Source organism: Peromyscus maniculatus, chromosome 9 (genome assembly GCF_049852395.1).
Source record: "Peromyscus maniculatus bairdii isolate BWxNUB_F1_BW_parent chromosome 9, HU_Pman_BW_mat_3.1, whole genome shotgun sequence".
Classification (NCBI taxonomy): domain Eukaryota; kingdom Metazoa; phylum Chordata; class Mammalia; order Rodentia; family Cricetidae; genus Peromyscus; species Peromyscus maniculatus.
This window is the reverse complement of record NC_134860.1, coordinates 63772774-63789967: the sequence shown is the minus strand read 5'-3', so window position 1 is coordinate 63789967 and position 17194 is coordinate 63772774. Positions and strand designations below refer to the sequence as shown.

General features: G+C 44.9%; 1 protein-coding gene across 2 annotated transcripts in view; it reads left to right on the top strand.

Moving 5' to 3' along the window:
• The window catches only part of Elp3 (elongator acetyltransferase complex subunit 3), a 67417-nt gene that overhangs the window by 2635 nt on the left and 47588 nt on the right, over positions 1-17194 (top strand). For both annotated transcript variants that reach the window (XM_006988782.4, XM_006988780.4), the window contains exons 2-7: positions 1527-1626; positions 7264-7402; positions 10103-10173; positions 10989-11052; positions 12662-12730; positions 15199-15353. In XM_006988782.4, the coding sequence (XP_006988844.1) occupies positions 1527-1626; positions 7264-7402; positions 10103-10173; positions 10989-11052; positions 12662-12730; positions 15199-15353 (598 nt within the window). The remainder of the gene's footprint in view (positions 1-1526; positions 1627-7263; positions 7403-10102; positions 10174-10988; positions 11053-12661; positions 12731-15198; positions 15354-17194) is intronic.

Genomic DNA, 17194 nt, shown 5'->3' with positions numbered 1-17194 from the left:
CCCCACACCCCAAGTCCACCTCTGTTCCACGGCCTCTGAGGCACCTTTGTAGAACTGAGACGTGCCGTCAAAGTGTTTACTCTGACTGTACATGTCCTTTGCTCTCACTGTTTTGTCTGTGTTAGCTTTGCTGTATTAAGTCAGTGTGGTGCACAGTGCACAGTATGTGAAAAAAGTGTGACCTGAGATTTAACCTTGCTATTTACAATGATGTCTTAACTTGCTTGATCCATTTTTTTTAACAGCTATCAAACAGGATAACGATACCAGCTTTACAATGTTATCGTGAGTTTCAAATGGGACTAAATGAAAGGTCTCAGTAACTTCCATGGCTTTCTTATCCACACTTCTTTCATGACTTCTTTATTTTTTCACACCAGCTGGCAGGAGACATATTTATTGCTATCACCCAAGCTACGATACCATACCACTGTCGCCAGCTGTTAAAAGATGGGCTCTCCTGACCCTTAAAAGAAAGAGCTGAGATTGTCCTGGCTTGGATCGGTGCCCATGCTTGGATGAGCCATTTGTGGTTGACTGTAAGATGATATGACAAACATGTCAGCGTCTCCTGTTTCTGTGGAGAAAGGGGGGCTGCCAAGACAGGATCATGCAGGTCTACAGATGGTACCTTAGAAATGCAGCTAGAGCCTTAGATGGGCCAGGCAAATTGGTACATGCTGTATGAGCTCAGCACTGGGTCAGCTGAGGCAGAAAAATCGTAAGTTCAAGGCCCGCTTGGACAAATAGCAAATTCAAGTCAGCCTGAGCTATATAATGAGAAGAAAGCTCAAAGCCCTTGGACACATCTTTATGAAACAGGCAGGTGTCTGTTCAGTCTGTTCCAAGATTGAGTTAGTGCATTATGGGACAGGCAAATTCCTGCTCCGCCTCCCTCACTGTGATTGAATTAGTGCATCTGAATGTTCTCTGTGCACTTGCCAGTGTTCATCATTGCTACTCTGTAGTGAAGGGCTGGGCATTTAGTTCCTTTGGCCCTTCCCTGGATTGGTAGGTTCTTTTTGTTCATGATTGTTTCTACAGTAGTCTTCCTTTTTGTTTTCTGTGTCTGTCTGCAATATCCTCTGTCTTGTGCTTCTTTAGGGAGCTTCACATACATGAAGGTGGGGTTGTTTGTTTGTTTTCTGAAGGGGGCATTAATTGAAAATATGAAAGATATGTTTGGATTGTGAACAATAGAGACTTAGTGTCTCCTGCTCTTGAGTTATGTGTTTGGCATGTTTGAAATTGTTTTAGAAGCTAGATGCCCCCAGAGCTGTTCTTCAGATGATTTTGGAAGGAAAATTACTAAGTGAGATTGTTAAATCTGTACCGAGGGCTGGCAAGATGGCTCTGTGGTAAGGGCACTTTCCACCAAGCCCGACAACAAGCCAGGAACCCTGTAGTGGAAGGAAAGAACCAACTCCTGACCTGCACACTTAAAATTGCATATGTGCACACCTACAAATGAATAAATGTAAAAAAATGTTGATGAGATTTTTGCTGTTGTTGAAAAATCTTTGCAGGAGATCTCAGCCCTGCTGAGCTGATGATGCTGACTATAGGAGACATTATCAAGCAGCTGATTGAGGCCCATGAACTGGGGAAAGACATCGATCTAAATAAGTAAGTGCATCTGGAAGAGGCACTCTTGTAGACTTGTTCTTAGGGAACAGGCTTTCTGTCTGTCTGTCTGTCTGTCTGTCTGATACATGGTCTCACTCTGTAGCCCAAGCTCTCCTCAATCTCAAGCCATTCCTCTTGCCTAAGCCTTCCAAGCAGCAGAATTCCCGGCACACCCCCTGTGCCTGGCAGGAGGGTCGTTCTGTGAACTGTCCAACGCTACCTGTTTTCTGTGGAGTGGTTGAGAATCACAGCTCTCTGCCTTGTACTGTCACCTGCTTCCCCATGATAAAACCGAGTCACAGTCTCTGAGTCTAATTGCCTCCAGCCTTCATTGGGCACTCCCTGTATCCCAGGCACTGTTAGGAGGGCGCTGCAGGTAATAACTGAATTAACCCTCTCAGAAGCTGAATGAGGGGTGTCTTAGTTAGGGTTACTATTGCTGTGAGGAAACACCGTGACCAAAGTAACTTGGGGAGGAAAGGGTTTATTTGGTTTATACTTCCAGGTAACCATCTATCAGTGAGGGAAGTCAGGGCAGGAACTCAAAAGGGCAGGAACTGATGTGGAGGTCACGAAGGAGCGCTGCTTACTGGCTTGCTCCCAATGGCTTGCTCAATCTTTTTGTTTGTTTGTTTGTTTTTTGAGACAGGGTTTCTCTGTGTAGCTTTACGCCTTTCCTGGAACTTACTCTGTAGCCCAGGCTGGCCTCGAACTCACAGAGATCCGCCTGCCTCTGCCTCCCGAGTGCTTGGGTTAAAGGCGTGCACCACCACCACCCGGCTTGCTCAGCCTTTCTTATAGAACCCAGGCTATCAGCCCAGGCATGGTACCACCCGAAATAGGCTGGGCCCTCCCTCATCAAGAACTAATTAAGAAAATGCCCGACAGGCTTGCGTACAACTTGATCTTAGGGAGGCATTTTCTCTGTTGAGGCCCCCTCTGCTCCAGTAACTAGCTTGTGTCAAGTTGACATAAAACTAGCCAGCACAAAAACTGATCCCTTGTCAACTTGACACATAAACACACTTTTCAGTTAGAACTTCTCCTTTCTATTTTTTTTTTTTTTTTTTTTTTTTTTAGATTTTATTTTTTATTATGTATACAGCATATATGACTGCAGGCCCGAAGAGGGCATCAGATCTCATTACAATCTCATTACAGATGGTTGTGAGCCACCATGTGGTTGCTGGGAATTGAACTCAGGACCTCTGGAAGAGCAGTCAGTGCTCTCAACCTCTGAGCCATCTCTCCAGCCCTTTTCCTTTCTAATTTATCCCCATGATGGCACGTTAATATTAATATCACAATATAAAACATAAATAACTTCAAAGTCCCACAGTCTTTACAATTCAAACAGATTAAAAGTTCAGTCTCTTTAAAAATCCAAAATCCCTTTAAAAGTTCAAAGTCTCTCAACTGTGGGCTCCTGTAGAAATCAAAATTAAAGCTGGCCAGTAGTGGTGCATGCCTTTAATCCCAGCACTTTGGAGGCAGAGGCAGGCGGGTCTCTGTGAGTTCAAGGCCAGCCTGGGCTACAGAGTGAGTTCCAGTAAAGGCGCCAAAGCTACACAGAGAAACCCTGTCTCAAAAAACCAAAAAAGAAAGAAAGAAAAAGAAAAGAAATCAAAATTAAGTTAAATACTTTCTTTTTCAAGAGGGAAGAATGAAGGCACAGTCACAATCTGAACAAAACCAAACCAAATTCCTACAATGTAATTAATTCAATGTCCAGTGTCTGGGATTCACTCATGGTCTTCTGGGCTCCTCCAAGGGACTTGGTCCACTTCTCCAGCTCCGCCCTCTGCAGCACACACAGTTAGTCTTCCAGGCTCTGGCTGGCTCCACTCCACTGCTGTTGCTGTTCTTAGTGGTCACTCCATGGTACTGGCATCTCCAAAATGTCGGGGTCTACTACTGTACTTTGACCAGTAGCCTCTGCTGAGCTCTCTTCATGGTGCCAAACCCCAGCTTTTCAATAACCCTTCCATGGTCCCTTCAGTCCTGGGGTTTGACTCCACTGCTATTCTGGGTGCGCCTTCATCAATGGCTTCTCAGCAGTGCCAAGCTTCAGTTGCTCTCCATGATTCCTTCATGGCTTTAACACCTGTGCTACTTGGGAGACACATGACCAGGTTTGGCTGCCAGCACAAGGTACAACCTTGGCCACCTCTGAACACAGTTTGCACATTCTGACTCTGAGGAAACACTTAAGAGAAGATTGTACCTCAGTGATGCTGGTCTCTTCTTAATCACAGCTGATTCTTCAGCTCCAGCTGACCAGCATCCATTGTCCCAACAAAACAAGGTTTAACTTTAGTGATTCTGGTCTCTTATTAATAGTAGCTGACTTTTTCAGCTCCAGCTGACTAGATACCACATATTTGTCACACAAATGGCTATGTAGTTAGTCTGCTTCCCTCTGAAACTTCACAAGCCAGACCTCCATCATCTGCACTGCTCTCACCAGTCTTATCTTCCAAGCTCCTACAGAACAGCCCTCTGAGCTCTCAACCCTCAGTGGCTTTTCTAGGCCGAAGTTCCCAAGTCCTTCTACAGTTCTCCCCAAAGCAACATGGTCAGGTCTGTCACAGCAATATCCCACTATCCTGGTACCAGTTTCTTAGTTTGGGTTACTGTTGTTATGATGAAACACCATGACCAAAAGCAACTTCTGGAGGAAAGGGATGATTTCATCTTTCAACTCTCAGATCACACTTCATCACTGAGGGAAGTCAGGCGGCAACTCCAAGCTGGAACCTGGAGGTAGCAGCTGATGCAGAGGTCATGGAAGGGTGCTGCTTACTGGCTTGCTCCCCATGGTGTGTGCAGCCTGCTTTCTTATAGAACCCCAGATCACCAGCCCAGAGGTGGCACTACCCATAATGAGCTAGAGGAAAAGCTATAGAGTAGAATACTTTCATAGCCAAAAGAGGACAATTACCGACTCATTTATTCCTTTAGCAAATGCTTTCTAAGCATGGTGTTCAAAGAAGGGGTTGGGTACAGCCATCTTAAGAATCACTAATTAAGAAAATACCCTACAGGATTGTCTATGGCCCAGTCTTATGGAGGCATTTTTCTCAACTGGGGTTCCCTCCTCTCAGATGACTCTAGCCTGTGTCAAATTGACCTAAAATTAGCCAGCACAAGGGGCTGTCAGGATGGTCTAGTAGGTAAAAGGATGGAGGAAACCACCTCCCCAGAGCTGTCCTCTGTCCTCTACACTGCCAGAGTGACACATGTACATAGGCATGTGCACACGTATTTAAAAACAAACTTAAACTTAAAAACAAGTCAAAACAGTGTGGGGTAGCTACTGGTGCCATCCTCACCTGACAGATGGATGTTCTGAGTAGTAGAGAGGTAAAGTAAGTTATCCGGGGTGAGTAGTCATCCACAGAGGGGGGGTTTCGAACCCCCAAAGCCCAGTGCTTTCTTTGTACCATTGTTTCACATCCCATTTTTCTCCTGTCTCCTTGGAAACACCTCTGCCAGGAGCACTCTGTCTGATGCTCTTCATCTTATCCCAGCCCTGTCTGCTGTAGAACCTCTTCCACACGTTCATGTTCACCTTGGTCTTTGTTACACCCTCCAATGAGTGATCCTTCATCTCTGCTTCTCATTTTCTTTACTGCATTTGCTCTTTATCCACAGAGAAAGGGTTCTCCCCACGATGTCATGTAATCACCACGTCTGCGACCTCTTCCCCCCCCCCCCCCCCCCCCGGTGCCTGTCCTGGATCTTGCTCTGTAGACCAGGCTGGCCTCGAACTCACAGAGATCTGCCTGGCTCTGCCTCCCAAGTGAGTGCTGGGATTAAAGGCGTGCACCATCACTGCCTGGTCCCGTGACTTCTTGTAGACCCAGTTCTCTGTTTCTTAGGGTGCCTGTACCTGTTGCATGAATCTTAATTTGTCTTATAGTAAAAACTTGTAGCCAGATATCAGGGTAAATACTGAAAGATCAGAGGAAACAAGCCACAGCCACTTCTCACCTCACCAACTCCTCAGACAAAAGGGGAAGATCCTATCTCCACGAATCCTCAGACTGAATGCTCCTGAGTCCTCAGCCAAAAGGGCTGAGTTCCTGTTTCCTCCCGCCTTATATTCCTTTCCCTGCCCAGCCATATCGCTTCCTGTCTCAACCTTCCTGATGCTGGGATTAATGGCATGTGTGCTTCCCAAATATTGGGAGCAAAAGCATGAAATCCCAAGTGCTAGGAGCTGGGATTAAAGGTGTGTGCCACCACCGCCTGGCTCTGTTTCTCTCCTAGACTGAGACAATCTCATATAGTCCAGGTTGGCTTTGAACTCACAGAGATCCGCCTGCCTCTGCCTCCCAAGTGCTGGGATTAAATGCTTGTGCCACCACTGCCTGGCGTCTGTGTTTAATCTAGTGACTGGCTCTGTCCTCTGATCTTGAGGCAAGTTTAATTTGTTAGAGTACAAACAAAATCTCACCACATGTACCCAACCCCTTCTTTGAATACCATGCTTAGAAAACATTTGCTAAAGGAATAAGTGAGTCAGTAATTGTCCTTTTCTGACTGTGAAAGAATTCTACTCTATAGCTTTTCCTACAATGTCTTCAGTGACATCCCTGTGTCTGCTGCCTGAGACCTGAGTTTTCGTCTCCCTAACTTCCCCAGCATGTGTTAATGTCATTTCTGCATTCTGGAAGCAACCTTTACATGTGGTAGGTATGTGTGTGGGCTTAGCCACAGCACATCCCATGAAAGAACCATGGCTCATATCTGACATACCACACATGTGGTTAGTCGCCTGTGCGTGCTAGCTATTCAATTATCATTTATTGAAAACACTGTGAGCAACCCACAAATATTTCTAGGTGGGTCAGCTAGAAGACAATGTGACCAGTAGAATTTGGCTAGTGGGCACAGAGAGGGAAAGCTGGTCAAATTGTAGAGAAAATTAAGGAACAAACTGGATATGGTGGCACACACCTGTAATCTCAACATTCAGGGGGAGAGATAGGATTTTGAGTTCAAAGCTAACCTGAGCATAGCAAGACAAATGGGAGAGGGGTTTAGGAATTAAAGTAATTATCTGAGTGAAGGATGCTCTTGGGGTTACAGATAGGGTCATAGTCAGGAGGGGACATGGAGGGTTTTTTTGTTTTGTTTTTTGTTTTTCGATAGTTAAGGTAGATCCTAGAATTTGTGCTCTGGTTTTTGATTTGTGTTGCTGTTGCTTTTGTATATTATATTTTATCCAAGAAAGTCGTTCTTGATCAGGGTGATTTCTTCTCAGGGGACACGTGGCAATGTCTAGACAGTCTTCCACACACAGTTCCAAATGTCAGTAGTGAGGCTGAGAAGAGGTAGGTAGGGTCAGGGTAGTTCTTTAGGGTGGAAGCTGGGGTGCAGTTGGAAAAGAGACCTTAACTGCACCCCACAGTCCTATTTTACCTCTGGGCGTTTGGGGTTAAGAAAAACAAGGAGGTTGCTAACAGATTTTGTCCTTTATCTCCTTAATGTTCACAGATTGTTAAGCTGCTCCTGTCACTTGGTGAAGGGTAGAGGAGTGGTAGATGTTAGTGATGTTGTGTACCCATCATCCTTTCAGTAGCTTGTGCTGAAATGCTGTGATCCTGATAACAGTGAGTGCTTTGCTTTCAGGGTCAAAACCAAGACAGCTGCCAAGTACGGCCTTTCCTCCCAGCCCCGCCTGGTGGATATCATCGCTGCAGTCCCTTCTCGCTATCGGAAGGTCTTGGTTCCCAAGTTAAAGGCAAAACCCGTCAGGACTGCCAGTGGGGTGAGTGACTGCCCTGGGAAGAGTGGTGGAGGTGGCCAGGCCGTGGTGGGGAGTCCAGACTCCCGAAGTCTGCCATGCTGTGTGCTTGAGTGAAGGAGATCTGCATACGGTGCTCAGAGGGCCGAGGAGGAAGCAAGCCAGCTAGTGTGCTTAAAGGAGCACATGTTTTTGTAGTGTCTTAAAGGTCGAGGCTTGGTCACTTAACAGTGTGACAAAGGTGACCCTCTTATGCTGATAGTTTCCAGTTGGTACTTTTAAAGTGTATATAATGGTGCAGGGTAGGGTATTTTTTGTTTTTTTTTTAATTTATTTATTTTTATTTTATGTGCATTGATGTTTTGCCTGCATATATGTGTGAGGGTGTCAGATCCCTTGGAGCTATGAGCTGTCATATGGGTGCTGGGGACCAAACCCAGGTTCTCTGGAAGCCAGTGCTCTGATCCACTGAGCCATCTCTCCAGGCCCAGCAGGGTAGTTTTATATATGGTGATTGTGGAGTAAATCTCTTAATAGGGAACACTGTGGGTGTCCAGAGATTGGGGTCCCCCCCAGCAAAAGGAAGAAGTAAAGCCCCAGCAGAAAGCATGGCACTTTCGTGACCTGTGAGTATGCTTGTATGATCGGGCAGGGGACAGGGGATCAGCCTCAGAGGGTGCTGGGAGCAAGAAAGGAATAGGAAAGAAAGCGCAGAGGTAGGAGGGGCATGAAGGGCTGGCATTCACAGACAGGGAGTGCAGCAGACTGGTGGGAACTCAGAGTTCATTTGACTGATGATTTTCTTTTTGAGACAGTTTCACTATATAGGCCACGCTGGCCTTGAACTCCCATTTTGTTCATTTGAGAAAATGGGAGGGGGGATTTGTTTAGGATTAACTTGTAAACAGTCATGTACAACTGGCAAAGAAACCAAATAACAAGAAACCACTTCAGGGGTCTGTGCAGGGCAGTAATGTGAGCAGGACAGATTTTCAGAGTTAGTCTAGATACGGCATGCACAGTAGTTCAGAAAAATAAGGCCGTATTGGACACTCTGGATCTAATCTCTGTGAAGCAGTAAGGGGCTGAATTGGAATTGAAGCTCTGAGATCTAAAGGCTGATGTGTGAGGCCAGCGGAAATAGGCAGAATCAGAATCAGGGTCCTTTGGAAAGGTGTTCCAGAGTTGAAGTCCGTGTTCCTGATGTGACCCAGTATTTCTGGTCTGCTGTCTGGATCAGAATGTGATATGGCTACTTTAGTGGCCCGGTCTTCTGGATTCTGACATTTGTGGACAGTTAAACCCCACAATTTTAACATACAATGTGCTATCAAGTCTGATGCTGTCAGTTCTGATGCAGATACATTACTAACAAATGCTTGTACCACACACAAACTCTTAAAAAATAAAAATGAAAACCTGGGAATTTCACTTGTGTCCCTTGCTGCCCTTTCGTCACACCCACTGTCTCAATGACATCACAGTTCAGAATCCCTGCTGCACCTGGTTGCCATGGCTCCTCAGAGCACACCTGTCCTGTTTTTCCCTGATTTCATTATCTTCACACCGAAGATTGTTAGCTGGTCATTTCCTAGCATGTTTTCAGTTTGGTTTAGCTAATGCTGCTTTGGTAATCTACACACACACACACACACACACACACACACACACACACACACACACACACACACACACACACACACACGTGTACTTACATAAACACACTTCCATCTGTTTCGGGGTGTCTTGACCTATCAGCAACTGTATTTGGAGATCAGTACTCCAGTTTCTTCAGCCCTGGGCTTCATTCTGGTTCTCTCTGTTGCATGTACAACTTCCTCTCTGTCTGTAAGAAATCTAGCTCATGTGAGCCTTAGTGTGTCTCTATCAGGTCACCTACCTCCTGTGTTAATATCTTTTTTTTCCGAGACAGGGTTTCTCTGTGTAGCTTTGCGCCTTTCCTGGATCTCGCTCTGTAGCCCAGGCTGGCCTCGAACTCACAGAGATCCGCCTACCTCTGCCTCCCAGTGCTGGGATTATAAAGGCGTGCGCCACCACCCGGCCCGTGTTAATATCTTAATAGCCTTAAAATCTCTGCTGCCAGCCCTTTTCTCAAGCAGCACTTTCCCCTGGAAAGTCCAGCTGGACTCTGTCTGGTGCTCTGAGGTTTTGCACATAGATCTCTGGATCAGTCAGGTCCCTGACTTCCTACTCCTGCTATAGATTGAAATCTAGTGTCCATTGAATAATAGTGATTAGTTTTATTTATAATATTATATAAAACAACCTTTGTTGGCTATTTTAGCAAAGTAATTAGAGAATAAGAATCACCATGACCTTAAAAATTAATTGCCAGGTCTGGGCTTACAGCTCAGTGGTAGAATGCTCAAGACCCTGGATGTAGTCTCCAGCACCACAAATTAATAATAATAGTTCCTTATTCTGTACTTACCATAAAACCAAATACAAAGCTCATATATGCAATTCATATAAACATTCTAAATATTATCAACATAAAAGAACACGGCTTTAGGGGATAGCACCATCCGTATCTTGAGGGAGATATTCAGGTTTCTTTTCAGATCGCGTCAGTCTCCCCTTTTCATATCCTGAAGACCCTTTTGTGCCACTCCAGTTACATCCCCCCCTTCACTCTTAAGGTAACCGCTCTGTAGAATTGTTAATTTTTCAATGATAGCTTTTTGATTAATCTTTCTTTTATAGATTGCTGTTGTGGCTGTGATGTGCAAACCCCACAGATGTCCACACATCAGCTTCACAGGGAATATATGTGTGTAAGTAGGATTTTGATAAGTTGATGTGTGTTTCTTTTTTCTTTTTCTTTTTTTTTTTTTTTTTTTTTTTTTTGGTTTTTCGAGACAGGGTTTCTCTGTAGCTTTGCGCCTTTTCCTGGAGCTCACTTGGTAGCCCAGGCTGGCCTTGAACTCACAGAGATCCGCCAGGCTCTGCCTCCCGAGTGGAGTGCTGGGATTAAAGGCGTGCGCCACCACCGCCCGGCTGATGTGTGTTTCTTAAACTAGTAGGTAGAATCCCTCATGCCCTGGCCAGTACAGGCTGATGATGCTAAGATGCTGACTGAACATCTTTGGTAAGGTGTTGCAGCACTGAACTGTTGCAGACGGTGCTGCAGTGCTGAAATTCTCATTGGTTACGAGCTTGGGACAACGGGCACCTGGGTAAATTAAACATGGACGTGCAAGCTCCCTGGATCCCAGCATCATATTCAAAATGAATTTGGACTAGAAAAGTATCAAAAAATTAAATTATTCTTATAAATAGGTTAGACTTCTCTGATTGAGGTATTGGGAAGAATTCATGGATGCAAGTGCATGCATGACTCAGGTAGGAGGCTTAATGGGTCCCAGGAAAGCAGAGACTCATCCACACTGGACAGCTGGGCTCCCACATTAAGCCTGTAAAGGTGTGTGCCTGCAGTGTTCTGGACGCGAGTGTTGTCATGTTCCTTGACTTACTGTCTGTTTGCTCGTTGGTAACGGTGCTGTGCAGGTGGACTGCTGTTGGAATTGACGGCAGGACTCTGCTGGACTGAGCTCCTCACCTGCCCTCCCTGTTCTGTCGTTGTGTCCAGATACTGCCCTGGAGGACCTGACTCAGATTTTGAGTACTCCACCCAGTCTTACACGGGCTATGAGGTAAAGCCTTTGACTTGGTCCTGACAGAGTGCTACGATCCGGAGTGTGATGTGACAAGTACCGACATTCTTAGACGCTTGGGCTTTTTTCCTGACTAGAAAGCTTTTTGCCAAACATTTGTGCTGTGTGTCTTTGAGTGCCACATGTGTTCCAAGCCACTGGAGAAATGCCGCCATGAGCATTTCGTGCCATTATTTCCACCCACTGTCCCAAGTGCTTTGCCACTACAAGCCTCCAGCAGTCTTTGGAAGGTAGATGGTATGATTATCTCAGTTTCACAGTGAGGAATTGGAGGCATTAGAGGCTTACAGAGCTGGCAGGGACACACTTAGTGAACAGCTACTCTGACCTGTGTTTTCCATGCTCCAGATTTCTTACCCCCCCCCCCTTTTTTTTTTTACATGTTAAGTAATAATGTCAAAACACTGTTTGGCACTTTGCCCCACATTTATTTTTATACACATATATATGTGGGTTTTTGTTTTTGTTTTTTCAGATGTGTCTCATTGTAACTCAGATTGGCTTCAACCTTTTAATAGTATTCCTTTCTCAATCTCCTAACCACAAGGACTTTACGTGTTTAGAGTTGACCATTGGGAATTAGATAATCTATCAGAGGGCTCGTCCCTGGAGAAAACTGACTCTCCCCCTCTCAGCACGGTTGATTGCCTGTAGCTCATTATTGCCTGTAGTAGTAGGGCCTTAGGAAATCCCCCCATTCACATTGGCATGCCAGCTGGTGATATCATTGTGCAGGTCTTGTTCAGACAGTCATTTGTTGGGATCTCATGAGTGTATTCCACCTGTCATGTCTAGAAGACACGGTCTGGTCTTCTGCCCACCTCTCCCTGAGCCTTCAGTGTAGAAGTTGTGCTGTGGGTGTATCATCTGGCGTTGGGCACTCGCTGTCACTTCTGTGTTCTGACCAGTTGTGGATCTCTGTAATAGTTTTCACCTGCTGCAAAAAAGAAGCTCATTGGAGAACCTTTTATGCCAGGAAACTGCTTTGTCATGGTAGAGTGTTTGGTATGGCAGTGGCATCAAGACCATTTGCTGAGCCATTAGAAACCATGTGTGATTATGAGGACCTTGTGCACAGATCATTCTGCTACATGACTCTCTTGAGTGTGTGTGCCCATCTGTGTGTGCACCTCCACTTTAGATGCCATCGCATTTCCACAGAAGGTGAAAGTGACCCATTCTGTTACCTAGGTAAATTAAACATGAACTTGCAAGCTCCCTGGATCCCAGCATCAAATTCAAAATGAATTTGGACCAGAAAAGTATCAAAAAGTTGAATTATTCTTATAAATAGGTTAGTCTTCTCTGATTGAGGTTTTAGGAAGAATTCATGGATGCAAATGTATGCATGACTGAGGTAGGAAGCTTAAATGGGAGGAAAACTTAAGATTCCCTGCTGTTGAGGTACACTCGACTGGCCTGATGTTCTGAACCTTGCTAAAACTAAGAAAGGAAGGTGGGATACAAGGTGTGGTTTTAGTACTTAAAACCTTGGGGTAATTTAATTTTAATACAGCCCTTCACTCCTTCGGTATTTTCTTTAATTTGATATGGCTATAACACGATATGTTTTTCCTTATTTACTTAGCCAACTTCCATGCGAGCTATCCGTGCTAGATACGACCCTTATCTGCAGACAAGACACCGGATAGAGCAGGTAAAGAGGCTTTTTTCATTGGTTTTTATGCTTCAAAGATTGCCACGCCATTGCTTGATTTGGCGTCATTGTGAAGACAAGAAGAGCTTGGTTTTTGCCCATCTGAAGGAGAGACTTTCAGCGCCGTGTGTGGTCAGACTTACGCTCCTTAGATACCATTGTCTCCTTTAAGGGTTTTATATTCTTTGTGCTCCTTTCAGTTTGAAGGAAGTCACTTAGGAAAGTGTGTAAAAGTTCTTTAACAGCCAACAAGGGCTTGAACTTCAGCATCCAGAGCCCGGTGAAGAAGTGTGACAGGCTTGCTCAGTGAGAACAGGCAGTTCACAGCAAAGTGGTGTGAGTAGCTGTTTGGGTCTTGTGGACTTGTTCTGTGCCTTTACTGTGGTGGTGTATACGATCACAACTCCCTAATTGTGCCTTAAAGGGGGTGGATTTTATACATGTAAATAATACATTAACAGAACTGGATAAAAGCTACTACTTTGTAGGTGATCTTGAACTTCTCAAGGAGTCTAAACATATTTTGCAAGTGTTAAAATGTCAGTACCATCTGTAGTTGTTATAGTAATTAACATGGTAAGATTCAATAGAAGATCTAAAAATAGAAAGGAGTGTGTAGTACATAAGTTGCTTCTGGGTTTCTGTGTCTGTTTATTATAGAACACCACCCAGTTCTGAGGATCACTTTGCTGTCACCCAGGCATGTGTAGGGCAGAAGTGTTCACAGTAGGAGAGGACCCCACCTGGGGAGCCCACATAGCTTGGGAAAACATGTTCTGAACTGACTTTGACCTCGTTTTTTGTTTTCAGGCATGGTATGTAACTCATTTAAGATGAGTATTAATCAGGGTTCTCTAACAGAACATGGAAAGGGGATTTATTAGAATGACTTACAGGCTGTGGTCCAGCTAATCCAATAATAGCTGCCTATGAACGGAAGATCTAAGAATCTAGTAGTTCAAACCATGAGGCTGGATGTCTCAGCTGGTCTTCAGTATATGGGAAACCCCAAAGAAGTGGTCTCTGGAGCTAATATGAGATATACTTGAGAGCAAGAGCAAGCAGGCAAAGAGAGAGAGAGCTTTCTTCTCCCATGTCCTTTATAGAGGCTTCTGGCAGAAGGTCCACAGATCTTCCCACCCCAAAGGTCTGGATTAGAAGTAGGCCTTCTACTTTGGATGATTTAATTAAGAAAAAAAAAAAATCCCTCACAGGTATACCCAGTCACTTGAGTTTTGGTTAATTCTGGATGTAGTCAAGTTGACAACCAAAAATAGTCATCACAAGATAGAAAACTGTTTTTAACAGAGTATGAAATGTTTATATTTACTAAAAATGTTTGAAGAACCTAGCTTTAGACATTGGGATAGTCACACAGAATAGCAATTCTTTCTAACTGTAAGTGCAGCAGAGTCATCTGGGAAACAGTGACATAGTGACAGCGGTTGGGTCTCCACCTCTGGAGGTGACGTGGAGTTTGGCTTGGAGTCCTATGTTACCAGGACAGTTTTGATGTTACCCCTTGTATGCAGCCATGGACAGAGGAGTGCTCCTGGTGTTGATGGGAAGGCACACTCCTGCTCACTCACATACACAGGCACAGTAAGAGCAGTTGCTATTTGCTACTTGCAGAAACAACTCTCTTTAAAAGGTTCCCTAGAGATAGTCACTACGTGGTATATTCTAGTTCTTTTTTTTTTTTTTTTTTTTTTTTCGAGACAGGGTTTCTCTGTGTAGCTTTGCGCCTTTCCTGGAACTCACTTGGTAGTCCAGGCTGGCCTCGAACTCACAGAGATCCACCTGGCTCTGCCTCCCGAGTGCTGGGATTAAAGGCGTGCGCCACCACCGCCCGGCTCTAGTTCTTAATTAGGTATTTGATCCTGGCTTCTCGTAGTTGGCATGGTGGATGGTTGTGCCATTCTGCCCTGAAGCAGAGGAGATGGCTTATTTCATTTTGAGGCAGTCAGTTATGTGTTTGGTTTTCCGGGAGCAGCTTGAGGGCCTGTTCCCACAATCAGCTTTCAGTTGCATCCTGAAGTCTCACTCTAATCCAGTATTCATCTTTCTCCCTGTGCACCAAGTCCAGGTTATGCGGCACTCACAACTGGGTTTTTACCCTGAAGTCAGACATAAAACATACGATTTGGGCAGTATTTGATACTGCATTATGTAGATTTTTTTTATGTATTATACTCTGTGTTTTCTGTTATATATGTCTTAAACTCTTCCTGTTGTTAAGTTCTTACTTAACTATCAGCACTGAAGTCTGATTTCTGCTTTAGTTTTAATTTTCACTCTCCCATCTTTTTTGAGCAGGAATTGTTTTTCTTTCAGACATTTTTTTTTTAAATACACAGAATTAGCAAAATATGTTTTATTATAAACTGTGCTAGTGGGACTATGAAATGAAATTGGAAATTCTGCAGCATCTCTAGCATAATGCACTGACGAATGTGTATTTCTTCCAGTTAAAGCAGATTGGTCATACTGTGGATAAGGTGGAGTTCATCGTAATGGGTGGAACGTTCATGGCCCTTCCGGAAGAATACAGAGATTTTTTTATCCGAAATTTGCATGATGCTCTATCGGGCCACACTTCAAACAATATTTACGAGGCAATCAAGTAAGAAGCCCTATTTTCTCACTCTCTGAACGATTGTCTGTCTCTTCATCCTCCTAGCAGCTGCCTGTGGGGATTTGATCTGTTCTGTGTATATATTCTGAATTTCTTGTACTCTTTCTTTGTGTGTGTGTGTTGGGGCAGGGGGAGTGGGATTATTTTCATGGAGCCACACCTCCTAATCAGTCTAACCCTTTCCAAGTTCCACTTCCTGGTAACCAAGCATTCAAATATATGAGCCCCCGGGGGCCATCCCTGTACAAACCACCACACCATCTATGCAGTTACAGACACTGGGCACAACATAGTGACCGAGATGGAACTGTGTCCTACTGGTACTGTCCTTTTATGTCAGTGACAGAGTAAAGGTTGTGATGGAAAGAGATTGCTGTGACAGAGACCTGTTGTAGGAAGACGAGTCTGAGACCTTCCTTAGAAAGGACAGAATGAGACCGGGCGGTGGTGGTGCACGCCTTTAATCCCAGCACTTGGGAGGCGGAGGCAGGTGGATCTCTGTGAGTTCAAGGCCAGCCTGGTCTACAGAGCAAGATCCAGGACAGGCTCCAAAACTACACAGAGAAACCCTGTCTCAAAGAAAAAAAAAGGGCAGAATGGGGACACTGAGCAGGGAAACAGCTTTTTCCACAGATGACTGGGTTATACTCCAGTGAGCAAGGGCAGGTCCTCAGGTGACATTGAAAGGCTGAACATGGGCCAGATCATGTACTCTTTCAGGGAGCTGGAGTTCTTGGGAAATACAGAAGTAGGTTGTTTCAAGCCAAAGGGGTGGCAATGCATCCTTGTTAACAGGCAAGGTCATTGGACTGTCTTCTGATTGACAGGTTAAAAGGTTACCATGGGAATGGGAGAAGCCTCTAAGCTTCCTTATCACCTTGGTTCATCAAGGTTGGTGGCAGTGGTGATGGAGAAGAGGCTCATTGGGGCAGTGACGGCCAAGCCTTCGTTGGATGGCTTGAGTAGTTGGATGGGAATGCCATATACTAAAATGGAAAAGCCATAGGGAAGTTCAGGTTTGAGGGAGGAAATTAAGTTTGCTTTCGGTTTGTTATGTTTGAAATGCCCATGATGTGTGTAGAGATGTCTGGTAGGGTCCGGAAAAGGAAGTCTTGGCTGCAGTTACACAGTTGAGATTTTCACTCTTAGGTGATAGTCTCAGCCTCATGGAGGGATGATGTCACCTAATGGGAGAGTTTTGCTTCTCCAAGGTGTGCTGAGACAAAAAGCATTGTTCAGAACAGTTTGTACTGTAGGGTCCCATCACGTATGTCTCCATCCATGTCTATCTGCGTAAGTCATCACAGGCCAAGATTATCACTGAGGAGGAAGAGCTGGGTGTAAAGGAGGCTTACATCTGCTGTGTGTACAATGTACAATGCGTCATGATTCATACTGTAAGCCTTTGAGTGTAGTGTTCAGATTTCTTCCACTTTACATTCGAGGAATCCAAAGCCCAGAGAGGTAAAGCAGCTTGCCCAGACATAAACACAAGAATAGAAGCCCCAGGCTACCTTCAGAGCCTGAAATTTGCTGTAATGCTAGAAATTGCTAGGTGTAAAAAGTTTGTGTGTGTGTGTGTGTGTGTGTGTGTGTGTGTGTGTGTGTGTGTGTGTGTGTGTTTGCGTGTTTGCGCGTGCGCGCACCATCAGACTTTGGCTTTTCTTTGGTGAAAACGGAGGAGAATGCCATACAGCTGATTGCAAGGTGGGAGAAATGGTGCTGCCTTGTAGACTTCTGTGTGGTGAGAAGTGGGGTCAGGTTGGAATGGACCTGAGGGGAGCTTTGTGACTGAAGCTGCAGCCTGAGGACACACGAGAACGGACTTT